The sequence below is a fragment of the Gavia stellata genome, chromosome 35, assembly GCF_030936135.1.
Source record: "Gavia stellata isolate bGavSte3 chromosome 35, bGavSte3.hap2, whole genome shotgun sequence".
Classification (NCBI taxonomy): domain Eukaryota; kingdom Metazoa; phylum Chordata; class Aves; order Gaviiformes; family Gaviidae; genus Gavia; species Gavia stellata.
Genome location: NC_082628.1, coordinates 603649 through 618704, shown reverse-complemented (window position 1 = coordinate 618704; position 15056 = coordinate 603649). Strand labels below are relative to the sequence as shown.

At 53.7% G+C, this 15056-nt stretch overlaps 1 protein-coding gene across 2 annotated transcripts; it reads right to left on the bottom strand.

Annotated features, from left to right (window-relative positions):
* Positions 1-1031: 1031 nt before the first annotated feature.
* LOC132320372 (electroneutral sodium bicarbonate exchanger 1-like) lies at positions 1032-13961 on the bottom strand. 2 transcript variants are annotated; one of them, XM_059832657.1, is made up of 23 exons: positions 13871-13940; positions 13038-13166; positions 12454-12589; positions 12080-12240; positions 11796-11975; positions 11539-11627; positions 11249-11406; positions 10792-10879; positions 10140-10286; positions 9869-9960; positions 9186-9360; positions 8916-9049; positions 8053-8298; positions 7845-7950; positions 7330-7491; positions 6531-6644; positions 6021-6182; positions 5236-5487; positions 4528-4596; positions 3807-3980; positions 3570-3707; positions 3028-3128; positions 2420-2507 (listed from the first exon to the last, which is right to left on the bottom strand). In XM_059832657.1, exons 2-23 carry the CDS (start codon positions 13135-13137, stop codon positions 2420-2422), a joined length of 3072 nt encoding a protein of 1023 aa, XP_059688640.1. In that variant the 5' UTR covers positions 13138-13166; positions 13871-13940. The 2 variants fall into 2 exon arrangements, with proteins under 2 accessions (XP_059688641.1, XP_059688640.1); XM_059832658.1 differs by lacking the exons at positions 2420-2507; positions 3028-3128 and adding an exon at positions 1032-1058 and having other exon boundaries at positions 12454-12626; positions 13063-13166; positions 13871-13961.
* Between the last annotated feature and the right edge of the window lie 1095 nt (positions 13962-15056).

Below are 15056 nucleotides of genomic sequence, written 5' to 3'. Positions count from 1 at the left end.
TGCCATGTCCCCCCCAGGATTTCTCGGCTGTCTCAGCCCAGAGACGGGCTGCACGGGGACGTGGCGGGGCAGAGTCAGGAGGGGGCCATGCTTCGGGCACGGTGCTGAGCCCCACTCCACGCTGGCGGCTGCGTGGCAGGAAAAGCCTTTGGGGACCTTCTGCCGTGAACCTCAACATCAGCTCTCCATCCTGGAGCTGGAGGAGGTTGAGCGAAACCTCGGGGCAGCACCACGCTCCCTCCCAGGAGCAGCAAGCAGGGACCAGGGCGGAGGCACGAACCCACCGCAGCCGAGCAAGACGTCGGGCAAATGATATGGGACGGGATAGTGCATATACCTGATGTCAGGAACAAGCCTGGCCGGGCTTGGCAGACCCCCTGAAACCCAAAATTATTTCTATGGATTTATTACGGCTTTTCTGGAGGATGCTCCACACAGTGAAGTACTTTGCAGGACACAGCCCCTGCCCTGGCCACCTCCTGCAGGGAGGCTGCCAGATGCCACCACGTGCATTAAACCACCTTTTCTCCCCCCATCCTTCCCTCCTGAGCAGATGGCAGTCGTACGAATCCCAAAGCACCCAAAGCTTCGCCTCCAACACCAAGCGGCACTCGGAAGGCACCTTCACCACTCTTAGGGATTTACCCACGCCGGCCACCCTAACAGGGGCCGACCCTGGGATCCCGCTGAGAAGGCAGAGTCCCAGGGAAGGTTTCCCATCCCTCTTTGAGGAGTTCTCGGGTGACAGCTCGAGCTGGCTGCCTCCGGAGAGGGACCCCTACCCCCACTCATGCCCCCCAGTTATACCCGTACCACCCAGCACCCCATCCCCAGGTCCAACCCCGAGGCCGAGCCCTTAATTCTCCCAGAGGGACATCACCTTCCCTTGGCTTCCAGCTCCGGCCTGGGGCTCTTCCCCAGCCTCTCCCTCCACTTACTCCAAACCCCACCCTCAGCACAGCCCCACACACACTCCCCTCCTCCTTCCTCTGACCTCTCTCTTCCTTAATCCTTTCCTCACCTCCACCACACTATACAGAGGGAGCCAGACGCACCACCTCCTCCACTGACTTCCCTGGCCAGGCGGGGACACGGTTGGAAAAATACTTTGGAATACCCGGAGCTGCTCAGCTCTTGCGGCCTAAGGCTTCAACTCCTTCAGCTGCTTCCGCCTCCCTTTTCTCGGGAACCGCTCCCGCGGCGCTGCAGGACAGCAGCTGTCCCCTCCGACAGTCACCATGCCACGCTGGCAAAAGTCAACCTACAGCTTGCAAAACCCCATCCCGTAAAAGCCGTCTGATTTTGGCCCTGCTTGGGGATGTACCCCTTTCTTCCTTACAGAGCAATTCTGTAGTTTCTTTTCCCCACCCGTTTGCAAGGAGCAACAACTTGCCCTTGGCATTTGGGGTTGGCTTCATGCACGAACAGGCTCCCGCAGAGGATGGGACAAGCCGATGGCAGGAGGGCTCGTGCACCCGTCCCAGCTGGGCACGAGGCACCAGTTGCAGACGCCGAGAGCCTGGAGCACGTGCTGAGCCCACAGCAAGATGCAGGGCTGCAAGGGGACCTTTTCTTCTGGCTTGTCCTCTCCTCCCAGGCTCCACGGCCAGCCGACTCGACCGCATCTGCCTGAGGTGACACCACAGCCCAACGACCCCCCGCCCCAAAACCTCAAGAGAGCACGAGAGCCATCTCTGCTTCACAGCTTCTTCCTGCATAGCGGCAGGGGAAGGGAGAAGGAAAAGGCATCTTGCCGCTTTCCTCCCGGCTCATCCCACCCTGGGAGAGAAGAGACTTTGCAAGGACAGGGGAGAAGAAAAAACTACAGAGTGCCAGGGAGGTAAAAGGAAGGAAAACAGCACTGAATGATAAAGCGGCAGCAGTCCCTCTACCACTACAAACCCACACCACCACACGCACGTACACACGGGAACTTCACGACACCGAACTCCCATTGACTGGCACGTACACCTCAGTTTGCTGGTCTAGAGATACTGAATGCCTGAAGCACACCAAGGAGAACTGAAAACATCGACATGGCTTTAATGGGAATCCTCCAACTGGAAAACAGCGGTATCTCCCCGTCTCTGCGTTGGCACGTCCCTGAGTCACGTTCTCACTCCTCCCCTTCAAAGCCGAGGCTGCTAAATAGCAAAACTGGGGGGAAAAAAGACAAAAAGAGGGAGAGCACCATCAGTGGAAGACCTGCCGGCTGCTGCTGGTTCAACCCTGTTCGTGGGACCACCCTGGCAGTGACGAGCTGGTTTGCATGCCACGGTCCTCGCTGCCTGTTCCCAGGGACGGGCCGTTTGCTCGGTACTGCCTGCCGAAGCACGGGAAAACTGTAGGCATGCGCCGTCGCTTGCAGAGGAGCACGGTCACGTTCACATGCAATCCTTTACCTCTTTCCTCCCCGGATTCAGACTGTTTCTGTGTTCATAGTGAGAGCCTTCCACACGCTCGTTTTCAACACTTCCTCCGAGATATTAATCTCGCAAGGATCAGTCCTGCAATAAATATTTTACAGAGCAATCCGTGACTATGGGAACTGATGCCACCAAGTGCGTTAGCATCAGCAAGAGGAACAGCGGGGCCCCGAGAATCCAAGCTCAGCATAAGCACGGCAGGTTTTGCTGGATGAGGAGTTTTGCGAGGCAAGCCTGAGAGCTGCAGAGCTACAGCTCCGTGCAAAGGCTCTTGCGGGCGTTTAGCCCTGGAGTGGGCTCCTAAGCCACTGCTGGTACAGATCATGCCTGCAACTCCTCGTTTTTACGTACGAGGATCTCCAGCTACCCTAAAGTCACTGAGGATGCGACTTTTTGGGGTCAGATGGGAGTTGTGCAGCCACTCTGCTTGGAGGCAGAGCCCTGCGATCCCCTCCTGCAGCCCTGCCCGTAGATGTGATTTTCCCACCAAGCTGACTGCTGCTTTCTATGGGACGCTCAAGAAAGATGCAAGTGGAAAAAACTGTGCCAAACACCTTCCAACTAATCTTGCCGGGGGTCCTGGCACTTGGTGGGGCTTTACCTGTCCCTGCTTTGCTTTGGGATATCCAAGTTGCTGGTCTTGCCCAGTTTCAGCAGAACTGAACCGGCAGCAGCAGCAGCTTCCATCATTTTCGGGGACTCCTGACGGAAAAAAGGGACAAATCAAGTTCTCTGTCTTGGATCCAAGTGGAAAAAACCTGAACACCCAGCAAAAACATTGCATGCTGCCCTCTCCTTCTGACTCGTGGCACATTTAGCTATTAGCGCAGCAGGGTAAAGACCTTTCACTCTGAATTTTTTTGGGGGGGGGGTTAAAAACACTGTTACGAGCCAATCTTTCCATCATCATCATCATCATCTGTTATTATAAATGACTCATTTAAAAAATTATACCTCTATTCAAGTGTTAAGCTCACTGCTCATTCAGGGAAAAAAAAGGTTAAGATGTGGGATCCAGGCTATTAGGATCTGTTTCTTTTGAGTTCTGATCTTGCCCCAACATGTAAAGACAAGCTGTGCTAGAAACAGGCAATCTCACAGCCCGAGGGAGATGTCCAGCCCCGAGCGCCCAGCAAGCGTTACCTCTTCTTCATTGGCTTCGTTTTTGGCACCGTCCAACTTCTTCTTCTTGCTCTCTGGCATAAGGTCATCCAGGAAGCTGAGCTCTCGCTTTGAGAAGCAGAAATCCATGGCTTTCCGGACAAATACAAGAGCCAAAACCTGCACGAAATAGAGGGAAGATGCGGTGAGGCCAGAGGTGGTGCTACATCTCACTCCAACGCGGCAAACATCCCTGTGCCGAGCGGCACCGCCTCTTACCATCATGGGAAAGACGATGGCGGCACGGGACACCTTGATGGCCCAGAGCAGGACGAGGCAGATCAGCTGGATCACGGTGAAGAAGTGCACCTTTCGCAAGGGGACGTGCCGCAGGTAGATGAAATCCGGCTGGTGTTTCGCCGGCATCCAAAACAGCTTCAAGCGATCGAAGAACTGCAAAGTCAAAGTGGAAAAGTTGCCACCTTGGGACTGCGGAAAGCTTCTGGCCCTCTTGAGACGTGGAGGGAGTTTTCAGGATCTCGCTCGCCATGAGAAACCGTGGATCCCACTATGCTCCTCCTGGGAGCAGCACCCATTTTCCCTTCGCTCCAGCTAGAAACCAGCTTGCCCGTGAGAGCTGCCCACCCACGTGCAATTATGCCACGTTATTCTATGATTAGCTTGTCTTGGCCCACTGAATCCCCCAGCAAGGATTTCCACCAGTGGTAGAAATTGCCTTCCCTGTGCACTCAACTCCCCCATTTTCACCTAACCAAACACTGGCCTGCCCTAACCTGTGTTTAAACAGGGAGCGCTCAACTTGCCCGGTCCTCCCAGCCCTATAGACCTCCTGTGCCTCCTCCAATCTTTTTCGTACACAAAATATTTTCATTGCTTGCTTTCCGAGAGGTTTTTTTCCCATGCCGCTGCTTTTTTCCTGCTTCTACGGAGATGAAATACCAGGCAGCGGACATGCTGCACGCTGTAAAAAAGTCCGTACCTGAATTTCTCCGAGCGACGACACGCCCATGTAGAGAAAGACGCCGTAAAGCACAGGCATTGGTATAAACTGAAAGAAAGAATGCAATCATTTATTTTTTTAAATTGCATTTTCAGTAGTACCACTCTCTTCTACAGGCACTGCCTCAAATTGCCTACAGCTTTCCAGTTTCCACAGGGTTAGAGACGTGTCGGATTTTAACCAGCAGAGCTTTTGTGCCTGCGAGTGAGCTAACGCTCTGCTTTAGGCTGAACATTGGAGTTATCTTTCATCAGCAGAATCCTATCTTCCAGAAAGGTTGGAGGAAAACAGGCGACCATGCTACCATATGCCACGTTCTGTGACGGTAGAAAAACCTTCCTCCTTATTCTTGTAGCAACAAGCAAAAGCGACGTGCCTCCTCTTAGCCTAGCGAGGAGATTATCTTGTGGGAGGAACACGCAAGGAAGCCCATGGAGATGATTTCAGTGTGTTTAGCTACTGGAACGGCTGTGCTGAGGCATTTGGGGGAGCAAATTGCCATCGATAACGTGCTGAACGGCTGGAAAGCATAAGCGAGGAGGCTGCTTCCCACTGTGGGTCAAGCCCCAAGGTTTGGGATCACCTCCTCCTCCACTCCACAGCTGCTTGGGCCTGGAGAGAGGGGACTGGTTTTGGGTAACCTCCAAAAAGCTCGTGGCTGTTGGGTGTTTTGCATTTTCCTCTTACCTTTAACACAGAAGTGAAGAAGACAGAGCAGCCCATGAGCACAAAGATCATGGAGCCAGTGACTCTCTGCTCTCGTATCCCCAGAAACTTGGGTTGTTCTCCTGGAGCTGCGCACTCAGACTCGACTTTGAGGCTATTCACGTGGGTGATGGACAGGACGGTGGCAGCCACAAACCAGGGCAGCCCCATCACGGAGCACACCCCGAGCATCACGGCCACCATGAAAAGGTCCAGGTGGTACCCACATCCTTTCTGCGGGAAGCAAAACAAGGAGATGAGCCGCAAGTCAACTTCTCGAGAATTTAAAACACGCCTCGGAAACAAATAAGGAGGTATCTGCTCTTTGTGCAAGCCCCTTGCATGAAAAGGTGGCAGGAGTTCAGACAAAGTGGATTTGGTTGTGCGATAGCTACTTCTCAAAAGAAAAAAAGAGACCGGGTTTTTTCCTTCATAAAGAAATTTCCACCACTTGCAAGTAGGATGTGACTCTGAGTTATCCCTGGCAGCGCGTCAACACAATTCGATCCCCCATCCACTGCTGACGTTTTAAAACAAAACCACGCTTCTCTATTGCTCCAAGATTAATTTGCTCCTCTGAAAGGCTGCTCATCTGAACTCCCTGTCGTTTGCTCCCTGTGTCATCATTAATGCAGGAGAGCATCCTGCCACGCAGCCTGACGTTTTCCCAAACCAATGCCTTCCCAAAGCATTTGGAATAGGAGCTTCTCCCCGTGCCTGCAGCCCGGAGTGGGTTGGGGATGGGCTCATCTCTTGCAGCCCCTTACCTTCAGCCTGTGCTCCTTCCTGTTCACAATAACAGCAGTGATCTGCTGGTCCATGAAGATCAAGATGGTGCAGAGCAGAGCTGGGATGAGCGCAGCCAACACCGTCCACCAAGGGTTGGGTCCTACGGGGTTGATGAACCACCCGCGGTCGTCTCTGGTAGGCTGCAACAGAGCACACACATCAGCATCATCTCCCAGCCCAGCCACCTCACTGGCTTTGCTTTTCCCCTCCATTCCCATGTCAGAGCACCTCCCAGCTCTGGCTTCACGTCACCCTGGGGTTCAGCACTGCCGCTGCCCTCTTTGCAAGCACCTACAGATACTTCTCCTGGAGGTATCTAGTTTTGGGGCTGTCTTCTCCTTTCCCGAAGGAAACAATGCGCTTGGAGGCAGAAGAGGAGATGGTCGCACCACCAGCATCTCCTCCGGACTCAGCCCTGTCCTGCCCCGGCATCACCTTGTGGCATCCCCAAGGGCTGAAACCAGCTCCCTGCCAAAACACCCCGTTACCTTGAACATATGGGGGACGTGGAGCTTCGGTGATGGGATCCCAATCATGAAGTCCGTGAGCACCATGACGACGATGGTGAGGAAAACAGCAAAGTCGCTTACTGTGGACCGTACCTGGGGCAAGAAACCAGAGCTGAAGGGGGCGTCGCAAAGGGGGCCACAACATGACATGGAAAAGTGAGGGACGTCAACGCCATTAAGACCGGTTAACAAAACCCCTCCATGCTGAGGACATGCAGCCCAATCCCTTGGTTAGATACCGTTGCTGTGTTTGTGCCTGTGAGATCTGGTGCCAGGCAATACAAAATGTTTAATTAGGTGGAAAAGGGTTGTCTTAGTTGAAACCTTAAAAAAAAAAATAAAATTACAAAAGAAGGAAGCAGATGTCTGCCACGACAGCCACGCTCACAGCTAAAACGGGAATAAGGCACTGAGGCATCATTTGCTCCTCAAAAGGAAGAAATAGTGTCGTTTGCTATGGCAGCTCCTCAGCTGAATCAGCCTTCCCCTTGAGCACATAATGCACAGAAGGTGAAAAAAAGTAACTGTGGAAGACCTGATTTCCCACTGCCTGAGCAAGAGATGGCTCCAGGACAGGTCGCCAGGCAGGTGGGAAATGCTACGATCCTTTTGCGCTCATGGAAATGAGTGAGGGACGTCCACGCTGATGGAGAGCTTGGCCTTCAAGGTCAACGTTTCCCAGCTCGACCGAGTGGTGGCAAATACTGCTTAGTGCTCCAGGAAAGCCATTTTGGGAAATGAGCGTGGAGACTGCTGCTGGCCACCGTCTTCTACCTACTCTGGTTGGGAAGTATCGGCTGGTCTTAAACTTCTTCAGTAAGCTCGACAGCACAAAGGTGGAGAAGAAGAGGATGCAGCACCAGAAGAGGACGTCAGGCGTGTAGGGGCCATTGGGTCCACAGGCAGGTCCTTGAAACTCTCCATGCAAATACCGACATTCCTGGAGAAACAGAGCATCAGGACACAAAGGCAGTGCACGTGCGGCAAGGAAACCTTGCATAACGAGGGGGTTATTTCTGCTGCCGGTCAGAAATATTGTCCTGCCACCGCGTTGAGGAGGCGGACAGTTATTACCCACGATGTTGGGCACAAGGTGGACTGGACAAGGTGGACGCTCCTTCCCAGGACCAAGCGGGTTAAAACCACCCATTAGATGTAAGCAATGACTTTTCAGAGCAGCACTAGCACAGCTGGAAGCCCATCACCACCTGAAGGGCTCCGACTTGCGCACCACGCGAATGCCCCTGGGCCCCGTGGCCGCGGCACGAGGAAGCAGTGGCTCGGGGCACTTACGGTCACCGTGAGGTTTTCCCAGGCGATGCCAGACACGTTGATCTTGTTGCTCTCCCAGAAACGCAGGGTTTCATTGCTGGGATGCGTCGGTGCCTCACACTTACAGCTGGGAGGAGAGAAGCCAAGACACGGGTAAGGGAGAGGCGATGCAGGTGCAGCCCTGAGCTCCTGCCAAGGGGCAGGGGCGTTTTAGGAGGAAAAAACCCACTAGTCGATGGTGAGGAAGTCGAGCTGGCTGTGCATGTGCACAGGGTAGGTCTCCCGCAGGTGACTCAGCTTCTCTAGAGCCTCGTAGATGAAGATGAGGCAGATGAGGGAGGCGAAGGCTTCTTCGGTGAAGCGGGTGATGTAGCACACCAAAGAGCTGGCGTCGGTGGCCACCAGCACGATGCAGAAGAAGGCGGTCCACAGCCCGATGCATGCCCGCAGAGAGAGATAGGAGAGCGTGTACTCCCTGGGAAACCAAAATAAAACCAAGGGTGGAAAGGCCAGCAAGAGGCTCCAAGTTGGGGCTTAATGATAAATTTAAATTGCAATAAGGGTGGTTCATCTCACATCGAAGTCATCACAGCAGAAGGACTGTCATGGAAAATACCCATTTCACATGAAAAACTCCTACTTTTTCAATGAAATCATCCAAACTCACAACATTTCAGCAGTAGACTATTTGGCTACCTGAGCAAACTGTATTTCCACTTCCAGCGACAATCAGGCTAAGAAGTGCCTTGTTTTGTACTCAGAGGGAAGCAAATCTTCCCCCATTCCCAAACCAGAGTGATTTGTCTCCTCTTCCTTGTGCAGCCCATCTTGGGCATCCACATCCTTGTGGTTTCTCCTCCTCCAGCTGCTTCGCTTTAAGCCTAAAACCCCCAAATGACCCCATCCATCCTTCAGAGAGCCAGGGCTCTCGCACCATCACATACTAAAGCAGCAGCGTGCAGCATCTGTGACACACAAGACAACTTCAATCGAACAACTGCCGCTGAGAGAAATGAAAGACAAACATCTTTTCTCCATCCCCGCTGCCTTCTGAAGGCTCTCACAGCACCCGGCCGCAGCAACCAGCCTTACTTGCAGAATTTGTAGAGGATCTTCTCAAAGACGAGCACGGGTCCGGTGCTGCCGAGGATGGTGAGAGGTTGGCCAGCAAAGAGGGAAAACACCACGCCGGTCATGGAGGCGCCCAGCAGCGACTCCATGGCACTCTGTCCGGGGAAGAGAGGCAGCAGTGAGTACAGAAAGCATTAGGGGGAAAAAAAACCCAGAGCAAACTCACTGCAGCAAGGACTTTTGCATGAGTTTTATCCTCCCCCGTGCCACCCAACAGAGAGAGCTGCTCACTATGTGGCCATCGGTCGCCTCCCCCAGCAGTCCCCCAAAGGTGATGACAGGGGACATGCAGGCACAGTAGAGGAAGAGGAAGGACGCCAGACACTGCAGCCTCAGACCATCCCGAAAGTCGCTCCAGAACCACGGGGCTTTTCGCTTCACATCCAGGATCAAACCTCCAAAGAGCCTGGAAGAAGGACAAAATAGAGACAGTTCTCCTGCAAGACCACATGGACTTTTCTTGGCTGCAGAAGGGCAATCACAAGCATGGAGTAATTTTCAGTGCTGAAAAGAAGCCGTCTCCTTCTCCCTTTTTACACCCACTAGAAACTGAGGCACGCCAAAATGCCCTCCAACAACAAAAATAAAAAGAAGAAAAAAGAAAAAACAAGACCTAACCTGAGAGCCCATCCCCTCTTACTGCAACACTCCCTTGCTCTGAGAAGCAGCAGAGCTCTACCTGGAGGTATTTGCACATCTGCTTCCACCCCAAATCAAGAAAACCTGTGTGCACTGATGCTGTGGCTGAGCCCAGCTGCCCACATCTCCCACCTGCCCAGCCCAGGGACCCAGCTGGGCATGTGGAGCCCCTTCACTGAACCAAAAAACCCCAAAAACCTGCTCAAAGGCAAGGTGCATGCTCAGATTTGGGAGGCAAGCAGAAAAAAAACACCCCAAACTATCAAAGCTTGCACCTTCCCGTCCGCTCCAGTTCAGGACCGCTGTGCTTCTCCGGCTTGGTGTGAGAAGCACTGTCATCGAGAGCTCCTGGCATCTTCCTTTTTTCCTGTTCAAATGGAAATAAGAGAAAGACAGCTCTTTGTAACCACTGGCTTGTTTTGCTTCTGGTCTGGCCATGTGACTGTGTCAAATAGGGACCTTGTGAATCTGGAGCCCTGAACAGCATCCCCAGCTGCCTGCCGTCCTGCCCGTCCCCCTCGCACCTCCCTCCACCGCAGCACCCACCTGCGAAGGGACGTTTTTCGGGGGCTCGATTCGGATCGATGGATCCCACTCTCCAGGCGGCAAGACCGTGACCTGATCCAGAAACTCATCGATGCCGGCCACGAGGTCAGCCCGGTTCTTGGCTTTATAGGCGACGTCATGGAAAACCTGCCCGTAGGAGACAACCTGCTCAGAGGACAACCCATCTCGCATGCCCTAAGCAGTGCAATAAGCACTTGGCTAAACGCAAGATAATTTCCCCCAAATTTCCTGCTGGCAATGGCAGGAAGTATTCCCCCAAAAGGAAAAATCTGTCCATCGTGTTCCTTGTAATCCTCTCCTCCACAAGGCCCCCCATCCCCCATGGCACACCGCAGCCTGTTGCTTAAAGAGGACAAGTTTTACTGGCCCTGGCAATGCCACCACTGGGGACAGCGTGCTGGGGACCCCGGGGAGAAGGACGAGGTGCAGGATGCACCCCGGGTGGGATTTCAGCCTCCAGGATGTGGGGGGATGCAAACGTGCGTGTTTGCTTTGGGGTGCGAACGAAGGGTGGGCTATTTGGAGAGCTGCCGGCAGCGGGGACAGCAAATGCTCTTCCTCACTACTACAGAGACAGGGAGAGGTGAAGAAAGCCAAAAATGACCCAGAGATATCCCTTCTCACGTCGCACCTCATCCGTCATGATAGTAGCCATGGACCTGCCGATCTCATGGTACTGATGGGCTTTTCCTTCTGGTCCAAGCAAAACAAACAGGAACCTGGGCAGGACAAACAAAAGGAGAGAAACGAACGTGTCATGGCTCAAAGAGCACCCAAGGAAATCCCTGGCAGCTCCCAGCCCAGAGCACGGCTCGAGAGGGGACACGGAGGCTCACCGACTCCGGTGATGAATTGGAAATTCATCAAAACCCATCGCAAATTTCATTTTGGGGCCAACTCTCATTCACGTTGGCCAATGGGTTTAAAAGCTACAGCAGGGAAGGGGGAAATGAAGGCAAGGAGACGTGGCTGGCAGAAACGTGCTGGCTCCCGCTGGCCTTGTTCCCTTGGGATGCCAAACTGATGCATGCCATCTGATGTTTTGTTGGGGGGGTTTGAAATAAAAACTTTGTGCTTCTCGTTCAGACCTTGTTGGGATGGGAACTTCCGTCATGCCCGAGAGGAGGACAGCCGGGGTCAGGCGGACAAATGCCATGATGGGCTGGCGAAGGAAATCCAGCTCTCCTACGAGCACGTTGGACGCTTCAGCCCCGCTGGGAATTTTCTTCATGAAGTGCAGCTCCGCCTGGGCACGACAAGCCATTTTCAGGCAATTACCCCAAAAGCAAAGCCCACAGCACCCTGCAGCTCCCTCTGCAGCCAAGGTTGCAACAGCAAATTCGGCCCTGAAGGCCTAAGAAAGCTATGAGTGTCTCACCTTGCTTAAATCCGTTGTGCTGGTCTCATGGTTCACCCCATTTTTAGCTTCCACAGTGGTGGGAGAAGGATGAGGGGTAAGTGTTTGAGCTGGTAGAAAAAAGAAAGACACTCAGAAAGACGGACAAGGAGCAATTGGGATGCTTCTCCTTTGCTAGGACAAACCTAATGGGGCCAAAGCCCTGCAGAAACCCTCATCTGCTGCCAAAGCCCTACAGAAACCTTCACCGGGTGCCAAAGCCCTGCAGGAACCCTCACCTGGCTTGTCGAGGAGGTGCAGGTCCGACCCCTTCTTGCTCACATCAGCAAACGAGCGGAGAAGGTTGTTTCTTTTCTTCTCGTTCTGATGGTGGTGCTTCTTCAAAAGAACTTCTCCAATTTTTGCCCGCGTGCGCTCGTCAAACTCCGTGAGCTGTTCTTGCTGGCCCAGGATCAGATCTGAGCATGGCACAGGAAAATGAGGCAGGGTTTGATCTGGGAAGGAAGGGCACAGCGGCGAGCCAAGCTCGACCGTTCCCGGAGGGACGCGGCACCCACAGTACCTGCGATCTCTTCGATGCTGTTGGCACTAATGTCCAGCAGCACCGTGCCATTGATGATGCAGCTCCTCAGCTCAAAGAGGCTGTGCAAGGACAGCGTGGCCACATAGGGCTTGCTCCAGCGCTCGCCGCCGTCTTCCACATCCTCCTCAAACTTCAGCCACCTGCGGACATCGGATGCTGTCAGCCCCATTGCAAGGAAACAGCCCCAGCTCTACAACCCCTTTAACAGAGCTACAGGTAGCAAGAGGAGACGGCTCCTCGCATCAGCACCTACAGCTGCAAAAGCTTCGCGTCCTGCGGAGCGGAAAGCAGAGCCCGCGTGCACTGCTGGCGCAGGGACTCCTCTCCCACCACAGCCGGCAGCAGGGATTTACCTTGCCGTTTCCTTCCACTCGGCATCTTCGCCCTCTTTCACGCAGATCTCATCCAGCTCAGTGAACAAGGCGTGAGGGACATGCTGCTCGTCCTCCTTGGTCCTGAGGATGAACTGCACCCGCTGGGACGGGGTGCCTGGGGGCAGAACACAGAGACCCGTCCCGTTACCACGCTCGAATATGGCCCATCACGCTCACATGCAAAGCGGGCATCAGATCGGCACCAGTTCAGCCACAAATATTGGGCCGGCCCCTCTCCCCTGGCTCTGTTGGGGCTTGCACAGAGCCACGGAGAAGGAGAAGCATCTATTCCACCCCTGCACAAGGATGGGCAGCTTTCCTTCCCCACATTTCCATTTTTAAAGCAGGCATCCCGCTGAGGAAGATGAGCCTAAATCCATTATACATTTAACTACCTCAAAAAAAAAAGATGAAAGTTTTGAAAAAGAGGGTCTTGTTAAATAATGCCACTTTCCCTCGGAAGAACAGCAAGTCACTCAAACTAGCCACATGGACCTGCTTGCAGAAGACCCCAGCGCCCATGTAGCCCCAAGGAGTTTAGTGAACGGGGTGGCGGGACTTACAGTGGTAGCCCCGCTCCGTCGGGGCACAGTCCTCCTCCTGTTCCCGATGCTTCTGCTTGTGGGGTCGGTGATGCCGGTGGCATTGCCCCACCAGCGGCATCTGCACGCCGGCGTACAGGGTCCGGTGGCCTGCAAAAAAGCAGCATTTGCATCACTCGCGATATTGGGGAGATGGATGACGCAGACACCACGGTTAAATCAGTGCAGCCGTCCCAGGAGGAAACACCAATTTTGTTTTCACTGGATCCCTGAATGTCACAGACCTCTCCTTTTTTCCAAGCCTGTTTTACTCGAACTTTGCAACAACAGAGCAACAACAAGTGATGGCTCCCCCAAAAGTGCCCTGAAAGCATCCAACCTCTTCTCAAATTCCAGCTTGGGCTGGCCAACACTCAGCCTTGCTCATTAAGCAGTGACAGAAGGGAATTCTTTTTAAAATCTTTGTATGGCACAAGGCGACAAGAGAAGATCCAATCACTCCCATGATAAGGAACTCCAGAAGAAAAGAAGAAAAGCACAGCCTCGCGCCTGCAGCTGTCCAATTATTCTCCAGACCTCTCCAAGCCAGGAGCAGCCTCTGCGAGTAAACAAGCCGTGAATTATCCAGCCCCATGGCTAAAGCTCACACCGTGACCTCCGCGGGGGCTTTTTCCCTCTGTTGAAAAGCCGTAATATTAAAACACGTGAAAATAACTGTGCTGCTTTATTAAGAAGCATGGCAGGTTTTGCTGCACATGATGTCACACCGAGTGAGGGACATTGTAGGGACTTTGTGCAACGGGAAAAGGTGCCGGGCTGGTGGCCCCTCTACCAGCATCTCAGCAGAGACTCACCTTCCAACTCCTCCTTCTCATAGTGAATCTTGGCACCGTTGCTCCTTCTCCCCTGGTCAATCAGTGCCTCCTCGTCATGCCTCTGTTTAGCAATGAGAAGAAGGTAAAAGTTGGGGCTGGGCGTCTAGAGCTCCCTTGCGTCCTGCCGGCAAGTCTCCTTCTCTCTTAGATACCGTTTTGCCTCCGTGCTGCGACCAGGGACGCTAAACCTGCCCCTGGCAGCCCTCCCCAGTGCAAAGCATCTCCCCCTGCCCATCCTTCTGCCCTCCAGGGAAATGCCAATGGGATTTCGGGGAGAGTTTTCCCCCTGTTTGGGGGATGCTCAGCCCTTCGGCTGTGCTACCTGTAACTCTTTCAGAAGTGTCATTTTGTAAGCCCCGTTCTGGTTCATCCTCACGTCGGTCACCGGTTTGGGGGGATAATTGAACCTCCAGATCAATCAGGGGGCCAGAGTCCCCCGGGACACCTGGACAGCTCTCACCGAGAGGAGCTCAGTGGCACCCAGTGTGCACCAACTCCAGAGACACAACAAGTGACCGTTTATGGCATCACAATCGGTGATGCGTATCCAGGCAGTTATTTAAAGCCACGCACCCCAGGACTCTTCCCGCTTGGAAAACTTAGTGGATGGGGAGAAACCAGCTCTGTTTTGGGCAAAAACTAGCCGGAATAGAGAAAAGGGGTGTAAATGCCGCATCCTGCTGGGCCAAAAGGCATAAGCAGCGTTTGGGTGTATTTAAAAGCACAAGCTGCCAAAATACGAGAGAGGTGCAAAGCCTTGGGGAAAATACGCCTTACGGGGCAAAATACGCATTAGGAGGAAACATAGGAGGAAACAGGACAAGTGAGCACCTCCGGCTCTGCGGCAAGATGCTCTCAGCGTCCCATGGCCCTTCTGTTGCAGCATCCTCGAAATCGCGGCAAGCCTTGCGCGGAGATGCCACCGAAGGAAAGGGCCCCGCTCAGAACTCACTCGGTCCCGGTTAGGCCACTCAAATGGACTCGGAGCGCTTATTTTGTTGAGGAAATTGCTGGAGGAGTTAAGGGTTTCGTAGAGCTGTGGGGTTGCGGACCTGTGGCCTTGGGATGGGATGGAGCAGGAAGGGGAGAAGCCTCCGGAAAGCAGTTTATCCCATCCCAGCATGGGCACCAGCACTTGCAAACGCTTTGCCTTCCCTCTCCGTCC

Excerpts from the sequence above, each read along its gene's own strand:
- LOC132320372 (XM_059832657.1), bottom strand. The coding sequence starts at position 13,137 with ATGCCGCTGGTGGGGCAATGCCACCGGCATCACCGACCCCACAAGCAG. Across the intron at positions 11,628-11,795 it reads GCACCTCCTCGACAAGCCAG|CTCAAACACTTACCCCTCAT; the intron begins GTGAGGGTTCCT and ends TTTTTCTACCAG. Across the intron at positions 4,597-5,235 it reads TCTTCACTTCTGTGTTAAAG|TTTATACCAATGCCTGTGCT; the intron begins GTAAGAGGAAAA and ends TCTTTCTTTCAG.